The sequence below is a fragment of the Gorilla gorilla genome, chromosome 18 (genome assembly GCF_029281585.2).
Source record: "Gorilla gorilla gorilla isolate KB3781 chromosome 18, NHGRI_mGorGor1-v2.1_pri, whole genome shotgun sequence".
NCBI lineage: Eukaryota > Metazoa > Chordata > Mammalia > Primates > Hominidae > Gorilla > Gorilla gorilla.
This window is the reverse complement of record NC_073242.2, coordinates 4,272,415-4,292,045: the sequence shown is the minus strand read 5'-3', so window position 1 is coordinate 4,292,045 and position 19,631 is coordinate 4,272,415. Positions and strand designations below refer to the sequence as shown.

At 64.8% G+C, this 19,631-nt stretch overlaps 1 protein-coding gene and 1 long non-coding RNA gene across 12 annotated transcripts; one reads left to right on the top strand and one right to left on the bottom strand.

The window, feature by feature from the left end:
- Positions 1-69: 69 nt before the first annotated feature.
- Positions 70-19,118, bottom strand: WDR90 (WD repeat domain 90). 10 transcript variants are annotated; one of them, XM_055364764.2, is made up of 41 exons: positions 18,973-19,118; positions 18,554-18,645; positions 18,241-18,417; positions 18,046-18,154; positions 17,701-17,871; positions 17,306-17,414; positions 17,143-17,210; positions 16,662-16,765; positions 16,370-16,585; positions 15,874-15,942; positions 14,958-15,068; positions 14,739-14,884; positions 14,606-14,663; positions 13,270-13,388; positions 12,949-13,110; positions 12,714-12,844; positions 12,528-12,644; positions 11,865-12,100; positions 11,531-11,670; positions 11,181-11,311; positions 10,507-10,637; positions 10,055-10,216; positions 9,743-9,871; positions 9,385-9,500; positions 9,270-9,310; positions 9,023-9,154; positions 8,118-8,221; positions 7,563-7,665; positions 7,066-7,187; positions 6,737-6,896; positions 6,452-6,642; positions 6,180-6,348; positions 5,908-6,019; positions 5,395-5,566; positions 2,101-2,223; positions 1,778-1,952; positions 1,552-1,682; positions 1,304-1,447; positions 1,110-1,229; positions 913-997; positions 70-468 (listed from the first exon to the last, which is right to left on the bottom strand). In XM_055364764.2, exons 1-41 carry the CDS (start codon positions 18,980-18,982, stop codon positions 311-313), a joined length of 5,256 nt encoding a protein of 1,751 aa, XP_055220739.2. In that variant the 5' UTR covers positions 18,983-19,118; the 3' UTR covers positions 70-310. The 10 variants fall into 10 exon arrangements, with proteins under 10 accessions (XP_055220739.2, XP_055220740.2, XP_055220741.2 ...); XM_055364765.2 differs by having other exon boundaries at positions 16,370-16,582; XM_055364766.2 differs by lacking the exon at positions 16,370-16,585.
- On the top strand, positions 8,216-11,206 carry LOC129527487 (uncharacterized). 2 transcript variants are annotated; one of them, XR_010131484.1, is made up of 4 exons: positions 8,216-8,943; positions 9,392-9,575; positions 9,678-10,228; positions 11,069-11,206. It is a non-coding gene; the product is annotated as an uncharacterized lncRNA (long non-coding RNA). The 2 variants fall into 2 exon arrangements; XR_008672448.2 differs by having other exon boundaries at positions 9,392-10,228.
- Positions 19,119-19,631: the final 513 nt, after the last annotated feature.

Sequence of the window (19,631 nt, the reverse complement as noted above, 5' to 3'; positions counted from 1 at the left end):
AGGGACGGGCAGAGGCTGAGCTCAGGCCAGGAGTGACCAGAGACAGCCAGTGCAACAATGCAGCAATAATGCAATAAATGCCCATGTTTATTACAAGATAGAAACATTAAGGATTTCTTAAGCAAAACGGCAACAGGTATTAAAGTATTTACAGGTCGCCAAATTTACAACAGCTTGCTCCAGGCGATTTACATGAATCCTGGCCTGTCCCAGCATGAGGCCATTGACAACCTGGCACCTCTGCCAAGCCTGTGTCCAGGTGCCTGGCGTGACCAGGCGTGATGCCCACCACCACAGTCCCTGCTGCATCTCAGCGGCCGGGGACCTCCCACACAAGGATCTCGTTGCGGGCGGCCGTGAAGAGCAGCCTGGCAGACGGTGTAAACCTGCACAGGTGCACTGCATTGTCGTGGCCGGCAAAGTCTTGCGCAGTCCCCATGGCACAGTCTACCAGCCTCAGCATGCACTCTGTGGGTAGACGGTGCAGGTGGGCCAGGGCCAGGGCCAGGCAGCACTCAGAGGGCTCCCCCAACCCACCCAGACTGTCCCCACTGGGCATGATGCTGGTCGGGGGAGCTGGTGCTAAAAGGGCTCCTGGCTGTGCCCTCCATGTGCCACTGGGACTAGGGGGTCCATCACTGCCAGGCTGTCGGCCTGCAGCTGGGCCAGTTCCCTCCTTAAAAGTCGCTGCCACCCGTGCATTCAGGCCCTGTGCTGGGCGCTGTGCCTGGTTCCTCACCTACCTCATCGTCTCCTGATCCCAGGACGCTCTCTCTAGGGCAGATGTCCTCACCCCACCCCAGAGACGAGGAGCCCGGGGCACAGGTGAGGCACCTGTCTTGGAGCAGGGCACCAGTCAGCCCACTTGGCCCCCACCTAAGACAGGCCCAAACTGCATCCACCAGCACTCACCAGCAAAGCCAACAGCCAGGAGGTGGGTCCCGGGGGACAGGCTCAGGGACATGGCAAAAAAGGGCAGTGGTATCTTCTCCACCACCTGTGAGCAGCCAGCGTGAGGCTCCAGGCCTGTGGGCTCAGGGCTCAGCCAGGCCCCACCCACCACCCTGGATCCCTGGGGCTCCCAGTGACACGCGGGCAGCTGCGTGTACCTGCTTCTGGCAGAGGTTGTAGATGATCACCTCCTTGTAAACACCGGGGCCCACGTACATCAGGAGCGCCCCATCCCAAGGGCAGAAGGCAGCGAGGGACGGTGGCAGGTGGCCCTGAGTCTGCAAAGGCGCAGCATGCTGTGGTGGGGTGGATGGGTACCAGCCCCACCCACAGTGCCAGGAGCATGGTTTACCTCCGTGGTGGCAGGCATTGGGAAACTCAACCAGTCCACAAGCTCACAGCGGTTCCGCAGCCAGTCGGAGGCCCAGACGCTGACCCGCTGGTCCCCACTGGCAGCCAGCCATAGGTCTGTGCCCTCCACCCCTAAGTCTTCACACTGGGAATGGAGTGCGTGAGGGCAGATAGGTGCCTTCTGCCAAGATGGTGCCTGCCCCCACCAGCACCCCGGCCCCCTCTCCCCAGCTCTTGGGGCTGCTTTACCTCTTTGCACGTGACACAGATGGTAGAGATTGGGGCGCCCTGGTGGTCACTCAGCACACGGAAGGTTGTCCCTGTGCGGGGGTGGCTCACAGCCACGAGCCCATCCTTGTCTCCAGAGAGGACAGTCTGACCTGGGACCATGCCGTCACCCTGTGAGCCCCCAGCCCAGAGACTGGACCTGGGCCAGGTCAGGACGGCACCATCCCCCACACACCCAACTCCTCACCATCGGTGGAGAAGGCAACAGTGGTCAGCGCCACCGGGTGGGGGTGCATCTTGAGCTCCATGGCTGTGCGGGAGACGCTGAAGATGCGCAGGGAGCCGTCACCATAGCCGGCCGCTAGCCGCTGCTGCTCAGGGCGGCCACAGCACGGGGGGCTCCATGCCAGGCAGAGGCAGCTCTGGGGACCCACAGTGGGGAAACTTCAGCACTCACAGGGGCCCTGGGGACACACACCCAGGCCAGAGGGAGGAGGCGGCCCCACCCATGCCAGGCCCCCCACCGAGCAGGCCCCCATCCTGCCCCCGGCCTGGGCACTCCCCACACACCTGGTTCAGCACCTGGAACTGGATCACAAGCTCCATGCTGGCCAAGGCCCACACCCGCACACTCCCATCCTCACTGCATGTGGCGCAGTGGGACTCCCCGGGGCTGAAGACCACCTCGTTCACCTGGGGGAAGCCGTAGCTAGGCTGGGGGTGTTGGCCTCTGGGCAGGGGAAAGGGACGCAGGCATTTCCTATTCCAGCCCCCAGGGCCGGGCTGTCCAAACCAGAGCATGTGCCTCTGGCCCCGGCCAACTCCACATGGCGGAAAGGAGCAGTGCTGGCCTCCGTGTGTGTCCCTGCACTAGATCTGGGTGAGTCCAAACCAAAGCAAGCCCACTAGCCAGTCAAACCCGGCGGGATACCGAGGAGAAAGCTGTTCTGACAGCACCTCAAAGACAGGAGCGTGGTCGTGAGTCCCTAGCAGGCTGCAGACTGAGGCTGAAAGACAGGAGTGTGGCCGTGCGTCCCTAGCAGGCTGCAGACTGAGGTTGCAGCGAGCACGCCATGCAGTCGCATTCCTCCTCCCAAAACTGCTGCACGCCGATTGGGGGGAAATGCAGACGTGTCATTATGCAGGTGCCGCTGACAGCTGGCACTGCTGGACTGGCAGAAAGGAGACACAGGTGCCACTCACCAGTTAGAGGAAGCGATACAGCCTGGCACCAAATGTGAACTTTAAGTGCAAGTGGGAACACGATGCACTTCATTAAAAAAAAATCAGTTCAGCCAGGCGCGGTGGCCCATGCCTGTAATCCCAGCCCTTTGGGAGGCTGAGGCGGGCGGATCACGGGGTCAGGAGATCGAGACCATCCTGGCTAACACGGTGAAACCCCGACTCTACTAAAAATACAAAAAATTAGCCGGGCGTGGTGGCGGGCGCCTGTAGTCCCAGCTACTTCGGAGGCGGAGACAGGAGAATGGCGTGAACCCGGGAGGCGGAGCTTGCAGTGAGCCAAGATCATGCCACTGCACTCCAGCCTGGGCGACAAGAAACTCCGTCTCAAAAAAAATAAAATAAAATAAAATTCAGTTCAGCTGAGCAATGAGGGACTGCAGGGACTCAGGCCAGGACAGCTCAGTCCATCTCCCCGGGAGGGCCCTGGGCCCTCCAAGCAAACGGCGAAGTCCAGGCCCAGGCAGAACCGCCCAGGCCAGGACAGCTCAGTCCATCTCCCCGGGAGGGCCCTGGGACCTCCAAGCAAACGGCGAAGTCCAGGCCCAGGCAGAACCGCCCAGGCCAGGACAGCTCAGTCCATCTCCCCGGGAGGGCCCTGGGCCCTCCAAGCAAACGGCGAAGTCCAGGCCCAGGCAGAACCGCCCAGGCCAGGACAGCTCAGTCCATCTCCCCGGGAGGGCCCTGGGCCCTCCAAGCAAACGGCGAAGTCCAGGCCCAGGCAGAACCGCCCAGGCCAGGACAGCTCAGTCCATCTCCCCGGGAGGGCCCTGGGCCCTCCAAGCAAACGGCGAAGTCCAGGCCCAGGCAGAACCGCCCAGGCCAGGACAGCTCAGTCCATCTCCCCGGGAGGGCCCTGGGCCCTCCAAGCAAACGGCGAAGTCCAGGCCCAGGCAGAACCGCCCAGGCAGAACCACACAGGCGGGGCCCAGAATTCCTCGCACTTCCACGTCACAGGAAGGCCACCAGTGACCACGGGCTCAGGTCACAGGCTCAGGTCACGGACTCAGGCCGAATTTCCCGGCCCTGGTGGATGGACACACACATGATCTATCCGTACAATGCAACAGTATTTGGCCATAAAGAGGGATGACTGGCTTGGCACACACAGCGGCCGGGATGACCCTGGAAACCATGCTCAGGGTGAGAAGCCAGGTGAGCCAGTTCCTACAGAATATCCTGAACAGGAAAACCCAGACACAGAAAGCCACTCAGTGGTTGCCAGGGGCTGGGGAGGTGGGAAACGGGGAGTGACCGAGGAACAGGCACACATGGGGTTTCCTCTAGCTCCACAGCTGCTCAATATGCCGATAGCCACCCCCTGAAACACACAGAGCTCGTGCTGTGACAACTACACCTCAACAAACCTGCTTCCAGAAAAGTAAACAACCCTCACCTGTCTCAAACTCAACTTTCTTTGCTGGCTATCGTCATCTCCAAATACTAAAGACAGGTTTCTAAAGAAAGAAGCAAGGGGCAACTGGATGATGGGATTCGGCATCAAGGAACAATCAATCCCGTGGGGCCCAGCTGACCACACGCAGAGCTCTTACACCCACAGGAGGAAGCCCATGGCCACGGCTGCTAGACCAACGCCACGCCAGAAACCTGGTCCAGCAGGGGAAGGACTGGCACCTGTCCTGCTGCCCCAATTCCGCCCAGGAGGCCACCTCTCCTAAGGCTGCAGCTGGCGGGTGAGGGGGCGACATGGTGGCTGCCCCAACCCCATGAGGCCATGGAGCTTCCAGACCAGGAGGTCCCAGAGAGATGAGTGCTGTGTGCTTCTTGGAGACGCAGCTCCAGCACCAGGAGGCTGCAGGCCAGAGCTGGGCCTTACAGGACTGGACCCAACACCAACCAGAACCTGACCAGACCTGACCCAGAGAGAGCAGAACTTGACCCAGTAGCTACCTGGGCCTCCTGACCTCTTGAGCCTCAGGGAACAATCCCATGAGACTGAGTCAGCAAAGCCAGTCTATGGGAGGTGTGGGGACAGACGATGTGGGGTTTTTCATCTTTTTTTTTCCTTTGAGATGGAGTCTCACTCTGTCGCCCAGGCTGGAGTGCAGTGGTGCAATCTTGGTTCACTGCAACCTCTGCCTCCTGGGTTCAAGCGATTCTCCTGTCTCAGCCTCCAGAGTAGCTGGGATTACAGGTATACATCAAGAGGCCCGGCTAATTTTTGTATTTTCAGTAGAGATGGGATTTCACCATGTTGACCAGGCTGGTCTCGAGCTCCTGACCTCAGGTGATCCACCTGCCTCGGCCTCCCAGAGTGCTGGGATTACAGGCACAAACCACCACGCCCGGACTGATGTGATTTCTTTGACAATTACAAAAAACAAAAAACAAACAAACAAAAAAACGCAAAGCAATAGCAGGGAAAGGACGGTTTGAGAAGACCTGCAAGGCCTGCCAGGCGGCTCGCTGGTGCAGACACAACCGGGACGGCTTTGAGGGGCGTGCACACCCAAGACTTCCCCGCTGGGAACCCCAAGGCGGCCGCTGCGAGCCAGTGACGGCAGGACTTGGAATCATCTGGGCTGGTGGAGATGGAGCCGGCAGGCAGGGAGGGCACCAGGTTCGGCTGCCCCGCCTCCATCCAGGCTGGAAGTCCCTCACCTTGCTCCTGTGGCCACTGATGAGGCGCGTGCTGGTGCCCTCGGCCCAGCTGACAAACCAGAGCGTGCCCGCCGTGGTGCCCACGATGCCCATGTCCATGCTGTCATCGAAGCTGGCGCTCACCACAGCCCCATCCAGCACCAGCTCATGTTCCATGAACACAGAACTGGACCTGAGGGTGCAGGGAAGGAGAGAACAGTGGGCCTCAAGGCCGACGACAAGAGCCAGCTGGGTCCCCAGCCGAGGCAGGGCCCTCAGCATTGCGTCTCGGGACCTGGCTGTGCCCTCCCGGTGGAAGAAGAGAAAGCCCGTGGAGCTGCGGCTTCTGGGCCCGTGCCTGTACTCGACAGCAGCCAGTGAGGCCCAGGCCACACCCAAGCCTGTCCCTTGGAGGGGCTAGCAGGCCGCCGGTCTGCAGAGCGGCCTTTGGGGGGGCGGGGCACTGGCTGCAAGCCCCAGTCAGGGACACCAACACCCACCTGCAGTCAAAACACGTAGGGGTGAACAGCTCACCTGGCGCCTGAGCCCTTGCACCTCAGCTCTGACACAGCCCCCACGGCCCACAGGCGCAGCCGCCCCGTGCTGCTGCCACTGACCAATCGAGAACCCGAGAACAGCAACAGCCCTAGGGGCAGGAGGAGCCATAAGGGGCCACGGCTACCTTCCCAGAGGCCCTGGGTCACAAGGCTGCCCGGACGCCAGGGCTGCAGATGAGGCCTCTGCCCCAGCTCTGAGGATCCCAGGTAGGGGTCCTGAGGGCCACAGGGCTTCTGCGGGGCACTCACCAATGCCACCGTCGTCCGCCTCCCAGGACAGGAAGCAGCGGCCGGCACGCGTGTCCCAGACACAGACCTGGCCAGAGCTGGTGCCACAATAGAGCAGGGGGGGTGCCCCGTAGCAGAGCGAGGTCAGCTCTCCAGCCCCCACTGCCTCTGGGACCGGCTCTCGACGCACCTGGCAAAGTATGAGAGTGGCCATGGGTCAGCAGTGTCCCGGGGCGCAGGCAGATTCCACCCCACAAAACCACCCCTGGGCCCAAACGCCAAACGGGTGGCACCTGAAGGCTGATGTCTGCCCCGCGCTGCTGAAGGAGCCAGAAGGTGACAGTGCCCTGGCCCACACAGGTGAGCTCGCCGGCGTCCCAGGGGTTGAAGGCCACGCCATGCACCGGCTCTGGGAGGCGGGTGGAGGACACGAGGTCATAGGTGGCCGTGCCCCATAGGGCGAGGGTGTGGCCATCGTGGTCCCCTGGGAAGGACACAGAGCAGCCGCGTCAGGTGCACAGGTGCAGCCCCCCCGGGGTCTAGGGAAGCCCCTGGCCTCCGCCCTCCCTCCCACTGACCCAGTGTGACAAGAAGCCTGTCATCTGGTGAGAAGGCCAGGGCGAGCACGGTGGTGCTATGGGGGAAAATGAGATGCTGGCAGAGGCCGCCAGACACGTCCCAGACGCGGATCTGACAATGGGCGGTCGTGCTGCTGCGGCCCGAGGCAGAGGCCAGGACCTGGCAGGCAAGAGGGCACGCGTGAGTGGGGAGGCCGTGGCTGGCTGGAGTGGAGGCTGGGGTGGCCGTCTGCTCCGTCTTTGGTGGTGAGAACCCGCACCGGTCCGGGAGCTGGGTTCTGTCGGGCACGGTGGCCCTGGGTGAGGAGGAGGGCGATGCAGGCGGGCACCTGGGCACTGTGGCTGAGGGCCAGCGTGGAGATCTCCGCAGAGTGGCCGGACCAGTGCTGCTGGGCGCCAGAGTGCAGGTCCTCCACCACCACCAGGCGGCCGCACGTGTAGGCAAAGAAGCCTGTGCGCACAGAGGGCGGGGCCTGAGGCCGGGAAGGGAGGGCGGGGCCTGAGGCCGGGAAGGGAGGGCGGGGCCTGAGGCCGGGAAGGGAGGGCGGGGCCTGGGGAGGGGCCGAACAGGGGGCGGGGCCTGGGCCGAGCCGTGGGGCGGGGCCGAGGGGTCAGCATCGTCCCAGCTGCGCCCTCCCCAACGTCCAGCAGCCAAAGTGCTTCACAGGACCTCGGCTGGAGCGCCAGGAGGCGCTACCGGGAGAACAGAGCCCCACACTGATGGCTGGCGCTCATTTGCCACCAGGTCCTGGCCTTGCGGTGGGGAGAGCTGGACCACGCGCGGCCGCATCTTGGCTGGGGGTGGGGGTAGGCTCTCGGCCCCCACCTGTGTCCGGCCTCCAGACCATGTTGGCCCGCCCATTCCCGCCGTAGCCGACGACAGCCTTCAGACGCAGCCACCCACCACTGGCGGGAGGCAGGCAAGTGCCCTGCGAGGAAGGAGACCCGGATGCTGCTGGGGCCCAGCATGGCCACCTGTGCCCCAAAGCCTGCACATGGGAGGCTGTTTTGGGGCACACCCAGGCCAGCTGCAGAGGACACCCAGGGGCAGACGGGGAAGCTGGGGTGGGAGGTGTGGGAGCTGTGGGCACTCTGTGCCAGGGCCAGGAGGGGCACAGGCCCGTGGGGCTCTCATCAAGGGCAGCTGCTGGGTGAGAGGGGAAGGCAGGTCAGCAGGAGGTCACCACAGAGTCCCGTCTGGAGGCCAGCGGAGGGCAGGGGTGGGGGTGTGGGATGAAGTTGCCTCCAGGAGACAGGCGCCCAAGGGCCAGAGCCATCACCTTTGGCGACCAAAAACAACCCTGAGGAGGTGCTGGGGAGCCCTGCGGGGGGCCTCTGTGCTTGCTGGGGATAAAGAGGGCTCCCAGAAACCACTCCCCACCTTGGCAGAGTGGGGGCTGCAGCTGACCCTGGCAGGCGTGAAGGCCTTGCAGGAAGCCAGGTAGGTGGTGCGTGGGGCCCCCGAATTCCTGGTGTCCCTGGCGCCTGGCAGGGAGGAGGCAGAGCTTGTGGCATCACACTGCCCTGAGCTCTTCAGAGACCCCACACTACACGCAGTCTCCCCACAAGCCCCTGGTCTACCACACAGTGAGAACTGCACGGCGGGGCACAGGCTGGAGCCACAGACACAGGCAAGCTGTGTCCCACTGCAGGTGGCCTTGCCTCGTCACACAGGGACTCACCGACCGCCCTCAGGGCCCTGCACCGGCACCAGCATCCCTGCCCTGCCCTCCACTGCTCACGGGCTTGGCCGGGGGGACGGGGAGGCAGGGCAAGCCCCCAGGAGCCCACTGCCGCAGCCCAGGCCCCGTCTCCAGCCCTGCCAGCCTCCTCCTCCGTGAGCACAGGTGGGCCTGAGGCCTGCCCAAGCCCCTCGGGGTCACAGCTCTCCTCACAGGGTCCTTCCTCATCTGACGGGGACAAGGTGCCTGGGGCCAAGGGGGAGAGGAAAAGCTGCCCCCACCCCTGACCCCACCGTGTTCCACCTGATGAGGCCAAGGAGGAGAGGAAAAGCTGCCCCCACCCCTGACCCCACCGTGTTCCACCTGATGAGGCCAAGGAGGAGAGGAAAAGCTGCCCCTACCCCTGACCCCACCGTGTTCCACCTGATGAGGCCAAGGAGGAGAGGAATAGCTGCCTCCACCCGGACCTCACTGTGTTCCACCTGATGAGCAGCGATGGCACCTGCACCCCAGAGCTGGACGTGCGTGAGTACCTGCTGCCACTGGGCCTGTGCCCTCTCAGACCCCCGAATCCCCCCACTCCTCCAGGACCCCTGCTGCTCACCATTGCCACCTTCGGGAGGCCTGGCACAGACGCCCAGCCGTGGTGGAGATGCCTGAGATGGCTTGGGGACCTGCTGCCGGGGGAGCTCGCTGGCCCTGGACACTGCGTCCTCCAGCGGTCCTGTGTCCGGGCCTGGGGAAGAAGCCCTGTGATGTTTGGGAAGGAAGAGGGAGGGCCACTGGGCAGACACAGGATGGGCCCCAGAGTCAGCGCAGCGCCTGCCCCCCAGCTGAGCACAGCCACTCACCTGTCTTGCAGGCTGGGGGGGCCCCGGGGAAGCTTTGGTCGCTGGAGAGGGAGGAGAGAGGGTTTCAGGAGGGCCTGGGGGGCCTAGGCAGACACAGCTGAGAGTAGGCACTTGCCTTTCAGTAGCGGCCAGGACATCCCAGAGGAAGACGGCGTCCCCTGCGCTGAGGACCTGCTGCTGGTCAGGAGAGAAGGCCACAGCCTGCACGGGCTCCGAGTGGCCGATGTACACCTAGGGGTAGTGGCGTCACATGCAGGACCCCGAGGCGGGGCATGGATGCTGCCGTGTGCCCAGTCCCCAGGGACGGTGAGCCCCACACAGTGAGAGGCTCCGGAGGCACAGAGGATCCTTGGGGGGTCACTCTCACCCCTCACCTTCTGCTCTCCCTGCCCCCACCCACACCTGCAGGGGTCTTCAGGGCCACCTGAGGAGGCTCCTGACTGCCAAAGCCACCTGCCTCCCCACGCACACACCTGGGGGCCTGAGCTGGCCTGTGTCGCGTAGTCCCACACCTTGATGGTCCGGCCGGCGGCAATCAGCAGGAAGCGGGCGTCCTCACTGAGCGTCAAGGAGGGGCAGGGCTCAGGGTGGACACCGGGCAGCTGGAACACAGTGCTCTTGGGAAATGCCGTGTCTCGGGAGAGTGGCCAGCAGCCTGGGGCCTCCCTTCGTTGTGGGTGTGGCGACGACGGCCCCCCACCCAGCTGGAGGGTCTGCAGGCACAGAGGCCAGGCCTGGACAGCACAGGGAGGGCCAGGTCGGTGGGCCACAGCCCTGAGGCTCACCTCCCGGATGATGCGGCCCGACACAGCATCCAGCACCACGACTCTGTTGGACGAGGTGGACACCAGCAGGTGGCCCAGAGCTGCAGGGCCAAAGCACACAGCCATGGCTGAGTCCAGGCGGCTGCTGGCCAGGTCCAGAGTGCCGATGTCAACTCGCAGCAGCTGGTGGTAGTGGTAAGTGGCCGACAGTCAGGGCCCCTGGGCAGAGCCGGTGCCACCCAGGGTCAGGCTCGGGAGGGAGGTCCTGGGGACACGCACTCGGCACCCAGGTAGCACCTGCCCTGCACGGGAACCTGGCTGCACGTGAGCCCCACATGGCTGATGTGTACTCTGCGACAGGAGGCGGGACAGGGCCCGGGTCCTGCTCCCAAGTGGCCGTGACCTCCCTCCTGCCCCTGCAGCCAGCCTCTCATGGCCCAGTCTCCCTGGACCCAGGAGGGCTGCGGACTCACCTCATCAAGGGAGGCCGAGCCCATGACTGTCACTGTGTACCTCGAGGGTCCCACGAAGGCCAGCAGGCGGCCATCCCTGCTGACTGCCAGGGCGCTGGGGCTCGCGGGGGCATCCGGGCATACCATGTCCGCTGTGGCCACATGGGGCAGGGGTCAGCTGGGCGGGGAGGGAGTGCCGGGGTGCGCGTGGCCAGGGCCCGAGGAGGCCGCCGCCCCCGCCCCCACTTTCGGGAAACACCAGCCCAGGAGCACAGACGCATCACACCGGCAGAGGATCGCCAAGGTGCCAGTGGGCGCCAGGCGCTGCCAGGGGAGCTGGGAGTCCCCGTGGGCCAGCAGTAGTCACAAGTGACCACTCAGGGGGCCCAAGTTACGGTGGCCGCAGGACACGGCAGGTGCCCATGCCTGGGTCTGACTCCAGCTGCTGACCTGGAGCTTCGGCTGCCTGCCGCCTCCTGGGCACAGACCCGAGCTGACCTCTGGCCTTGGGGTCCAGTGAACGCTAAACCACGATCTCCTCAGGGCCTTGACAAGGTTACTGAGGCGGCCACACCCCCCACAGGACCCAGTCAGTGGACCAGGAAACCGGCATGTGTGTCCAGGTGTTGGCCTGCACCAGACCCAGGCCTCCCCCGCCCTGAGGAGTCCCCCAGAGTGGCTGCAGGGGGCCCAACCTGCCACTCGGAGGACATGCCACTGGGGGTCCGCACAGCTGTACTGGGCCAGGGAGCCCCGGGAGCAGGAGCTGAAGAGCAGGCGGCCGTCAGGGGTGGCGGTCAGGCCGGTGACAGCTCCTCGGTGGCACCTGCAGCACACACAGGGACCCCGCTGGCCCTAACCCCGAAGCCCAGGTACCATGGGGCCCCTCGACCTCCAGCCAACCAGCCTGGCCACGGAAGTCCCCATGGGGCAGCAAAGGGTGGAGCTCCAGCCAGCACTGGCCATTCTGCACGTGACCCCCACCTGGCCACCCCAGCTTCCACCGTGGGGTCTCCATGGGGCTGGTGGCCAGCTGGGCACTTACGTGTGTTCCACCAGGACCTCAGCGGCCTCCAGGCTGAAGGAGCGCACGGCCCCACTGCTAAAGCCGCAGAAAAAGGTTGGCCTTGTGGGGTGGAAGGTGACAGCGCACGGGGCTTCCTCTGATGATGTGAAGTCGTATAGCTGTGGGACAGGGGCCGTGCTGAGGGGAGGACAGGGATCTCAAGGGCCCAGGGGCTCTCCAGGCAGACCAAACCCATGGGGCCAACACAGGCTGGAAAGTCTAGGCCCCTATAGGCCCCCCTCACCCCCACTGACAAACCCCAGCTTCAGGATCTCCTGGCCCTCCCTGCCATGCTGCCCCTGCCAAACCCCACCTGCTGCAGGGTGGCCAGGTCCCAGATGCGGACGGTGCGGTCCTGGGACACGGTGGCCAGCTGTCCCCGCCTCTGCTCCATGGCGAGGGCCAGCACCGGGGCGGTGTGGGAGCGAGCCAGCATGTGGTACACCCGGGACAGCGTGTCCAGGAAGCCCAGGTGGCCCGAGGAGGTGGCAGACAGCACACGGAGGCCATCGGGGCTGACACAGACTGAGCTGACGGGGCCCTCGTGCTCTGTGGGTGGGGTGGGGTCAGGGGCCTCCAGGGCCACCCCGGGGTGAGCCGCATGCTCAGGCTTCGGGTCCCCGAGACCCCAGCAAATGCACTCCCTGCTGCTCAAAGTCCCAGGCTCCACACGGCTGCAAGAGGCAGCTCCCTCGAGGCCACCACTCTTAGGCTAGGCGGGACCCAGGCTGAGGGGCTTCACACACTACCCACGTCCCACCGGGCCCTTCCGTGAGGCTGCCCTGCGGGCCGCCCTGGCATGGGCCGCCCTGGCATCAGCCGCCCCAGGGCTCAGGATACGCCACTTGGCCCCGTGGCACCCTGTGCAGCCAGGAGCCAGGGCGGCTGACAGCAGAGCCCCGGGGACTGGGCCTTCCCCGCCCCAGCATCCAGGCGAGGCTCTCCCGGAGTTGGGAGAGCGTGCCCACAGCATCACCTGCCTCCAGGAGCACCGAGGAGAAGTCCAGGGGCCAGAGCCGAAGGAAGCCGTCCTCAGAGCCCACAGCACACATGGCCGGGGAGATGCTGAGGCTGCTGATGGCAATGCCGGGGCCTGGGGGCAGGGAGGCGTCAGTGCCTCGGTGTCCCTGCCACCCTCGCCACGTGGTGGGCGCCCTCTTACCTGAGCTGAAGGTCTGCTTCTGCGGGTGGGGACCGCCCGGAGTCCGTGTGGGGAGCAGGCGGCGGGCATGCCGCACGACCATGCGCTGACAGTCAATCTCCAAGATGTGTCCGCTGCGGCTGCACACCAAGCTGCCCGAGGAGGCGGCAGGGAAGGTGAGGCCCTCAGGGAAGGGGAGGCCCAGGCGCCAGGGCCCCCACGCCGGGGCAGGCCGTGGGGAAGGGCAGGGACTCACAGCATGGCAGCCGAGGGCTCCGGGCAGCCGTCCCGGGCCTGCTTGAAGGCGAGGTCGGTGAACTGCAGCGCATGGTGCTCCCCTAAGTCCACGGGGCAGGAACGCAGCGCCCTGCCACGCAGCCGCCAGAGCCGCACGCTGCCCTGCCCACACGACGCCATCCTGCAAGGAATGAGGACTGAGCACCGCCGCAGCCCGCAGCGCCCTGACCCGCCGGGAGACGCAGCGACGCACAACCAAGCCAGGGGGAGGTGCTCGGGCCTCGGCCCCCACTCCGGGCCCAGACCCTCTCCCAACATCGTGGATGGGCGGCTGCATCACCTGGTTTCATCAAAAAAGGTGACCCGGAAGGCCTGGACGTCAAAGTCAGTGTGCGCCTTTGCCAGAACGACCACCTCGCCACTGAGGCCCACCTGGCCGGTGCCCCAGGCCACCACCATCTGCAACAAGCCCAGGCTGAGCCCGCATGGCAGGGCCAGTCGGTGCCACCTTGATTCTGCAAGGCCCAGCCGAGCCCCACCCGGAGGTGGCTTTTCTCTCACGCGGAGACCAGCCTCTGAGCGTGTGGCCGCGGAGAGTGGAAGGAAACCAGCCCCTCCATCTTCTCATCCTGAAGCTTTGGGACTTCTACAGAGACCCGCAATGCTGAGCACTGCAACCCATTCGCAGAGAAGTACAAACCCACCCACAAGCCGGAAGGTGGATAAAAAGCAGCTCGTGGCTGGGCACAGTGGCTCATACCTGTGATCCCAGCACTTTGGGAGGCTGAGGTGGGAGGACTGCTTGAGCCCTGGAGTTTGAGACCAGCCTGAGCAATGTAATGAAACCCTATCTCTACAAAAAGTTAAAAAAACAAAACGTGAGACCATCCTGGCTAACAAGGTGAAAGCCTATCTCTACTAAAAATACAAAAAAAAAAAATTAGCCAGGCGTGTTGGCAGGCGCCTGTAGTCCCAGCTACTGGGGAGGCTGAGGCAGAATGGTGTGAACCCGGGAGGCGGAGCTTGCAGTGAGCCAAGATCGCGCCACTGCACTCCATCCTGGGCGACAGAGCGAGATGCCATCTCAAAAAAAAAAAAAAAAAAAGTTAGCCAGGTGCGGTGGCCCATGCCTGTGGCCCAGCTATCTGGGAAGCTGAGGCAACAGGATGGCTGGAGTCCAGCTGGCGGGGAGGTCAGGGAGGGGTCGAGGCTGCAGTGAGCTATGATTGCACCACTGCATTCCAGCCTAGGTGACAGAACAAGGCCCTCCCTCAAAAAAAAAATGTTTAAAAAGGTGTCCCCACCAAGATGCCCGGTGCTTCGGCTGTGTGGAGGTGCCATTGATGCCCAAGCGTGGGTCAGCTGCAGGGGCTCTGCCACGTGAAAATCTTACAACCGCATCACCAGCAGAGAGAACGAGGCGAGGTGTGTAAACGCTGACTTAAACCGACTCCGATGGCCGAAAAGCCGAGACGTGAAATGTGAGCTGCTGGTGGTTTTTGTGCAGGGCACGGGGGCGGCACGAACACCGGAGTGCAGGGAGCCCCACCACAGGGAGGACACAGAGCAGGGACCCAGGGTCACATGAAGCTGGAGTTTCAGAAAACCAAGACCCTTCCAGCTGTCTGCGTGCATCAGGACGGCCCCACCCCAACCCCCAGCCAGGGCCCTGTTACCGTCCTCCCGTGGTGGTCCTTGCCAACCCCGCAGAGAAGGGCCCCGCTGTCAGAGAAGCTGTGAACAGGAAGGAGGTGGTCAGTGTCGCCTGTGCTGACCCCCACCCCCTGCATGGGGCAGACCTGTGCTCACCTGAGAGAGCAGACAACGTGCATTGGGCTCCGGAACAGGCACAGGCACCGCCCGGTCTGGAAGTCCCAGAGCCGCATCATACTAGGGGCCCTTGCCTGGGCCGAGGCCAATAGTGAACTGCTGCCATCCAGCGCCAGGGCGGAGACCTAGGAGGCAGAAGGGTGAGGGAGGGTGTAGGGGCTGCAGGTGTGAGCTGCCCCGGGCCCGGGAAGCACCCACCTTGTCTGTGTGGCCAAGGAAGAAGCGCTGCTCCCCCGTGTCCACAAGCAGGACGACGATGACCGCATGGCAGGGGTACACGACAGCCGCCCCGTCTGGGGTCCACAGGGCCTGGCACAAGGGGGCGGGGGGCTGAGGACCAGTGCTAAGCCAGGCCCCTCCTGGCTGCCGGGAGGTCAGCCTCACCTCCCACTCCAGCCCAGGCAGAGGGGGTGGCAGGCCTGGCACACACACCTGGGCACACAGCCACCCAGGGGCAAGAGAGAACACACACCCTGCACACACTACATACACGAGTCACAGGCTGCATGTGTCAAAAGAACAGCTGGAACACTCAAGCAGACACGTGCACACACACGCACAGACGCCTGTCCTCTAAGCCCCGCCTCCAGTGCAAGAAACTCCGGGGTGGGGGTAACAAAAGGCCAAAGGGCCCCCAAACACTCAGAGCAGGCGCCCAGCAGGGCCTGACAAGGGCCCAAGGCCACTGGGGCAGAGGGGAAGGCCACCTTCTCTGCCATGGGGCTCCTCTCCTAGAAGGCCCACGTCACCCATCAGGGACCTACAGGTTGTGCCCACAGCCTGGCCCCACACTGCTGGTCTGGATCATCAGAGCTCTAAAGATGTGAGAGCTCTAGGTCTTCGGGGGGAGCACTTAGCCCAGCCAGTGAGTAAGAGATGCCCGTGACCCTGAGAGCCCCCGGGCACCAGGAGGTGACAGCAGCTGTGGGCGGGGCAGGTGCATGAGCACGCGGGAAGCAGCGGACTGCAGGGGGACGGGACCGCTGTGCCAGGGGGGCTCGGGAGCCCACACACAGCCACCACAGGACATAGGTCTCTTCTCTCTCCCCGTTCTGTACTCAGCGCTCGAGCCAGCCAACGAGAGCTGCTCTGGACACAGCCGCAGGAGCCTCACCTGTCTGGTGCTGTGGCCCCCAAAGCCGATGACGCCCTTGAGCCTCAGGACTGGGTCTGGGAGGAATCCCTGAAACAGCCATTCACATCAAAGTCCTGGGAGGCTCAGCCAGGTCCCCAGAATGCCCGACCAACTCCGAGCCCCGCCAACCCCTAGCTGGGTCCTGCCTCTCAGGAAGACTGCCCTGGTCCTGGGTGGCTCCTGCTGGCTGTGGTGAGGTGGAAGCTGGGACTCCGGCTGCACTGCCAGACCTTCAAGGGTCCCCCACAGACCACCTGGGGCTGAGACATTGGGGGTGAGCAGAAGCCCTTCCTTACTCTTTGTGGACAGAGATTCTTCCCCAAAGCCGCCTCCCGCCAGCTCTGCTCCTTGCCAGGAGGCTGAACAAGAGGAGACCGTCGGAGGCAGATCCGTTCTGAATGCATCTCGTGGCGGGCTACCAGCTGCCCCAGCCCACACCTCACCAGGCCCCGCCTGCTGTGGGATGGGCACTCACTTTGGAGGAGCCGGTGCGGGCCACAGGCACCTCAGCCGACTCGTGAGTCAACACGTGGGTGCCAGCAGCAGCCGTGTGGACATCAGAGGCCTCCACCCGGGCCCAGGGCTCAAGGCTATGGAAACCGGGGCCATCCGCGTTGGAGGCGTCTGAGCACTCTTGGGACAGGCTGACCTCCGGGAAGGGCCTGGGTGCCAAGGGGGCCCGGCCGGACTGCTGGGGGACAAGTGCCCATCAGCATCCTGGGCCATCACACCCCAACCCCGTCTCATAGGGCGAAGGGGGTACTCACGGCTGTGGGGCTGGGCGTCTGGACCACTGGAGACACACTGAACCGCACAGGTTTGCTGGAGGCCACCGGGCAAGGGAGAGGCTGTGGCCCCGGCCCCAGGAGGACTACAACAGAGCAAAGAACCCCAGTGACCCAGGGGCCAGCTGTGCAGACGCCTGGTGAGGGTGACGCCTGGGGAGGGCAGCAGCAAGTGGCCCAGCCTCACCGGCTCTGCAGGACCCACAGCCAGTATCCCCACTTCCACCCTAGGCCCTGAAAGTCTCCTCTTCCAGCTGGAAAGCTTGGGGCCCCCAGGTACCCCTCACACAGACTTCCCACCCTCGTGGTTCTGGGAGCTCGGACAACCTACGGGCTTCCCTGGGTCCCTGCACCAGCTGTAGCCAGCACACCACTGGGTCCTTTCCCAGCCCTGCCCTCTCCTACCGAGCCCCACGCACCCTACAGGCCTTAACCTGGGTCCCCGCTGACCCCACAGACCCACCTGCCTCAGGAGGGGAACAGCTCTTCTCAATCGGCTTGGAAGGCACTTTCAAGCTCTCACTTGGAAACCTTGGCAAGCAGAGGGAGAGTCAGTGTCTGGGGGCCCAAGGGCCACCCACCCTCCCACCACCGAGACCTCCCTCGAAAGAAGCAGAACCACTCACCGGACGTGGATGTAGCGGTCATGCCAGCTTTCTCCCTTGGGCACAGGGAATGCCATTTCCCGAGGCATAGGAGTCACGGGCAGCTTTGCCCACTGGGCCCCAGAGATGGCTACAAGGAGCAGGGTTGTTCCAGGTCAAGGGAGGCTGTTTAGCCACCTGAACATGGGGCACCCGCCAAGGCACTGCCACGCCACCAGCCCAGCCACCGCCCCACCCCAGGGCTGCCTCTGGGATGGGTTCTGACCCCAGGGCTGCCTCTGGGATGGGGTTCTGGCCAGAGCTCAGAGACAGCACAGCTCGAGCACTGTATTTTCCCAAGCATCCTGGACTTGGGCCTCTCCAGGGCTGAGAGCATGGGTGAGATATGGAGTGGGGAGTGCAGGTGCGGCCCTCACCAGGCTCAAAGCACAGGTCGCTGGTGTACAGGTTCCTGACCAGCAGGCTGGCGCACAGCCTGATGCTCTTGAGATGGCCGTAGCACCGATTCAGGTAGACCAGGAGAACGTCCTGCAGATCGAGCTGCAGGCAGGTCCAGCGGGCTCCGGAGGGGGCCAAACCCACCGGATCTGCAGGATGGGCACTCGGTCAGCGCCCACCCTCCTGACAGCCCCCGACTCCCAGAACTGTGAGCTTGTGCCCCCGCCAGGTTGTCCTCCAGGCCGCTGAGGAGCCTCACTGGGCCTGCACCAGCTCCCTCCAGCCACCTGTCCTGGACCATCCACACCCCATCTTGGTGTCACCTCTCCGAGGTGTCCTGGCCTCCAGGACCAAGGGAAACTGGAGCCACGTGGCCGTAGACTTAAACTCCTTGAAGAGGTTGGAGAAAGACACACGGATGACTTGGTTGTCCTGTGGGGACGGAGCAGGGCCGTGAGGAGACAGGGGCCGCAGGAGTGCTGGGGCTCCCACGAAGCCCCCAGCCGCGGGCTCCGTACCTTGGCGGACACATCCAGGTGGATGACGAAGTGCTTGCTGGGCAGGGGCCGAAAGAGCACATACAGGTATCGTCCCGTCAGTCCCAGGGACTGGGTGCTGCTCTTAGGGAGCTGGATGTAGTTGGCGGCAGAGACTGAGCCCCGAATGCGATACACGGCGCCCTTCAGGGTCTTGTCCTGGAGAAGCGGGAGCCCGCATCACCGACAGCACCCAGGAGAAGTGCAGCGGGGGCGAGGGGGCCCTCGGGGGCGGGGCAGCTCTCCTGGGGGCAGGGCAGGGGTGTGGGCTCCGGGCGAGCCCCCGGCCGCCTACCGTGACCACGGCCACGTCCCCCTGCTTGGCGGAGCGCTTCCACTCGTCCACCCGGAAGTGTCTGAAGACGTTGAGGAACGGGTGCTGCCACGCTGCGGGGAGCGGGCGCCGGGCGTCAGGGGACTCGGCCACGCGAGCCGGGGCCACTGCGGGGCTGGGCCGGGCCTCGGGGACCAGGCAGGAGCCGGGGCTCTCCGCGCCTTCCCCGGCGACGCCAACGCCAGCGAGGCCGGCGGGACGAGCCCGGGCGCCCGAGGGAAGCCAAGCTCCGGGAGCCCGAGGGTGGGCGCCCGGCAGACGGGACCCTGCCTGAGCGGGGACTCTGGCCTCAGGGCCTAGGCGGGGGCCCTGAGCGCTCCGGCCGCCGACCCTGGACCCCGGGACCCCGGAACCCGGGACCCCCGCCAGCCGCGCGCTACCTCGGGCCATGGCGCCACCACTCGAGCTTCCCGCCTAGGCCTCCGCGCGCCCAGCGCAGAGTACGCCCCGCGACGCCAGGTAACGGCTGCCTGGCAACGGTGCCACTTCCGCCATTACTTCCGCCGTCATGGCGGCGCCCTGGCCACGTGACCTCCCCGGTGGGAGTACCCCGCTCACGTCAGCGGCCTCCACGGTTGCTCCAGCCGCTAATCCCGCTGCCCTTTGCCCCGCGGGCCTCCCAAGGCAGCCCCGTGTTAGCCCGACCGGCTTCGAAGCCCGCGCCGGTTGCGGACCCTCCGCCGCGCCCACCTGTCAGCGCCTCCGCCGGCCGGGGCTCCCGCCGCATGCAAGCAGCGAGGCGAGGTCGCGCTGAGGCCTGGCCATGCCACGGACAGCCGGGCCTCACCCTGCCGCTCTCTCGCCGTCCAGAGGCCCCTGGTCCACACCTGGGTACCCTGGGTCCTGACTCAGGTGGGCTGGCTCATCCCCGTCCATCAGGGAAGGTAGTGCGGGCGCCCGCGGAGGGCCTGGTTCCCACGTTCGTCCTAGCAGGTTCCCCACGTATTCCTTCGCCCAGTGTCCTGCGGCCGGGCCCGGCGGATTCAGAATGGGACCTGGCGTTCTGAGACACAGCCCCAGTGCTGGTAGTGGGGGGTGG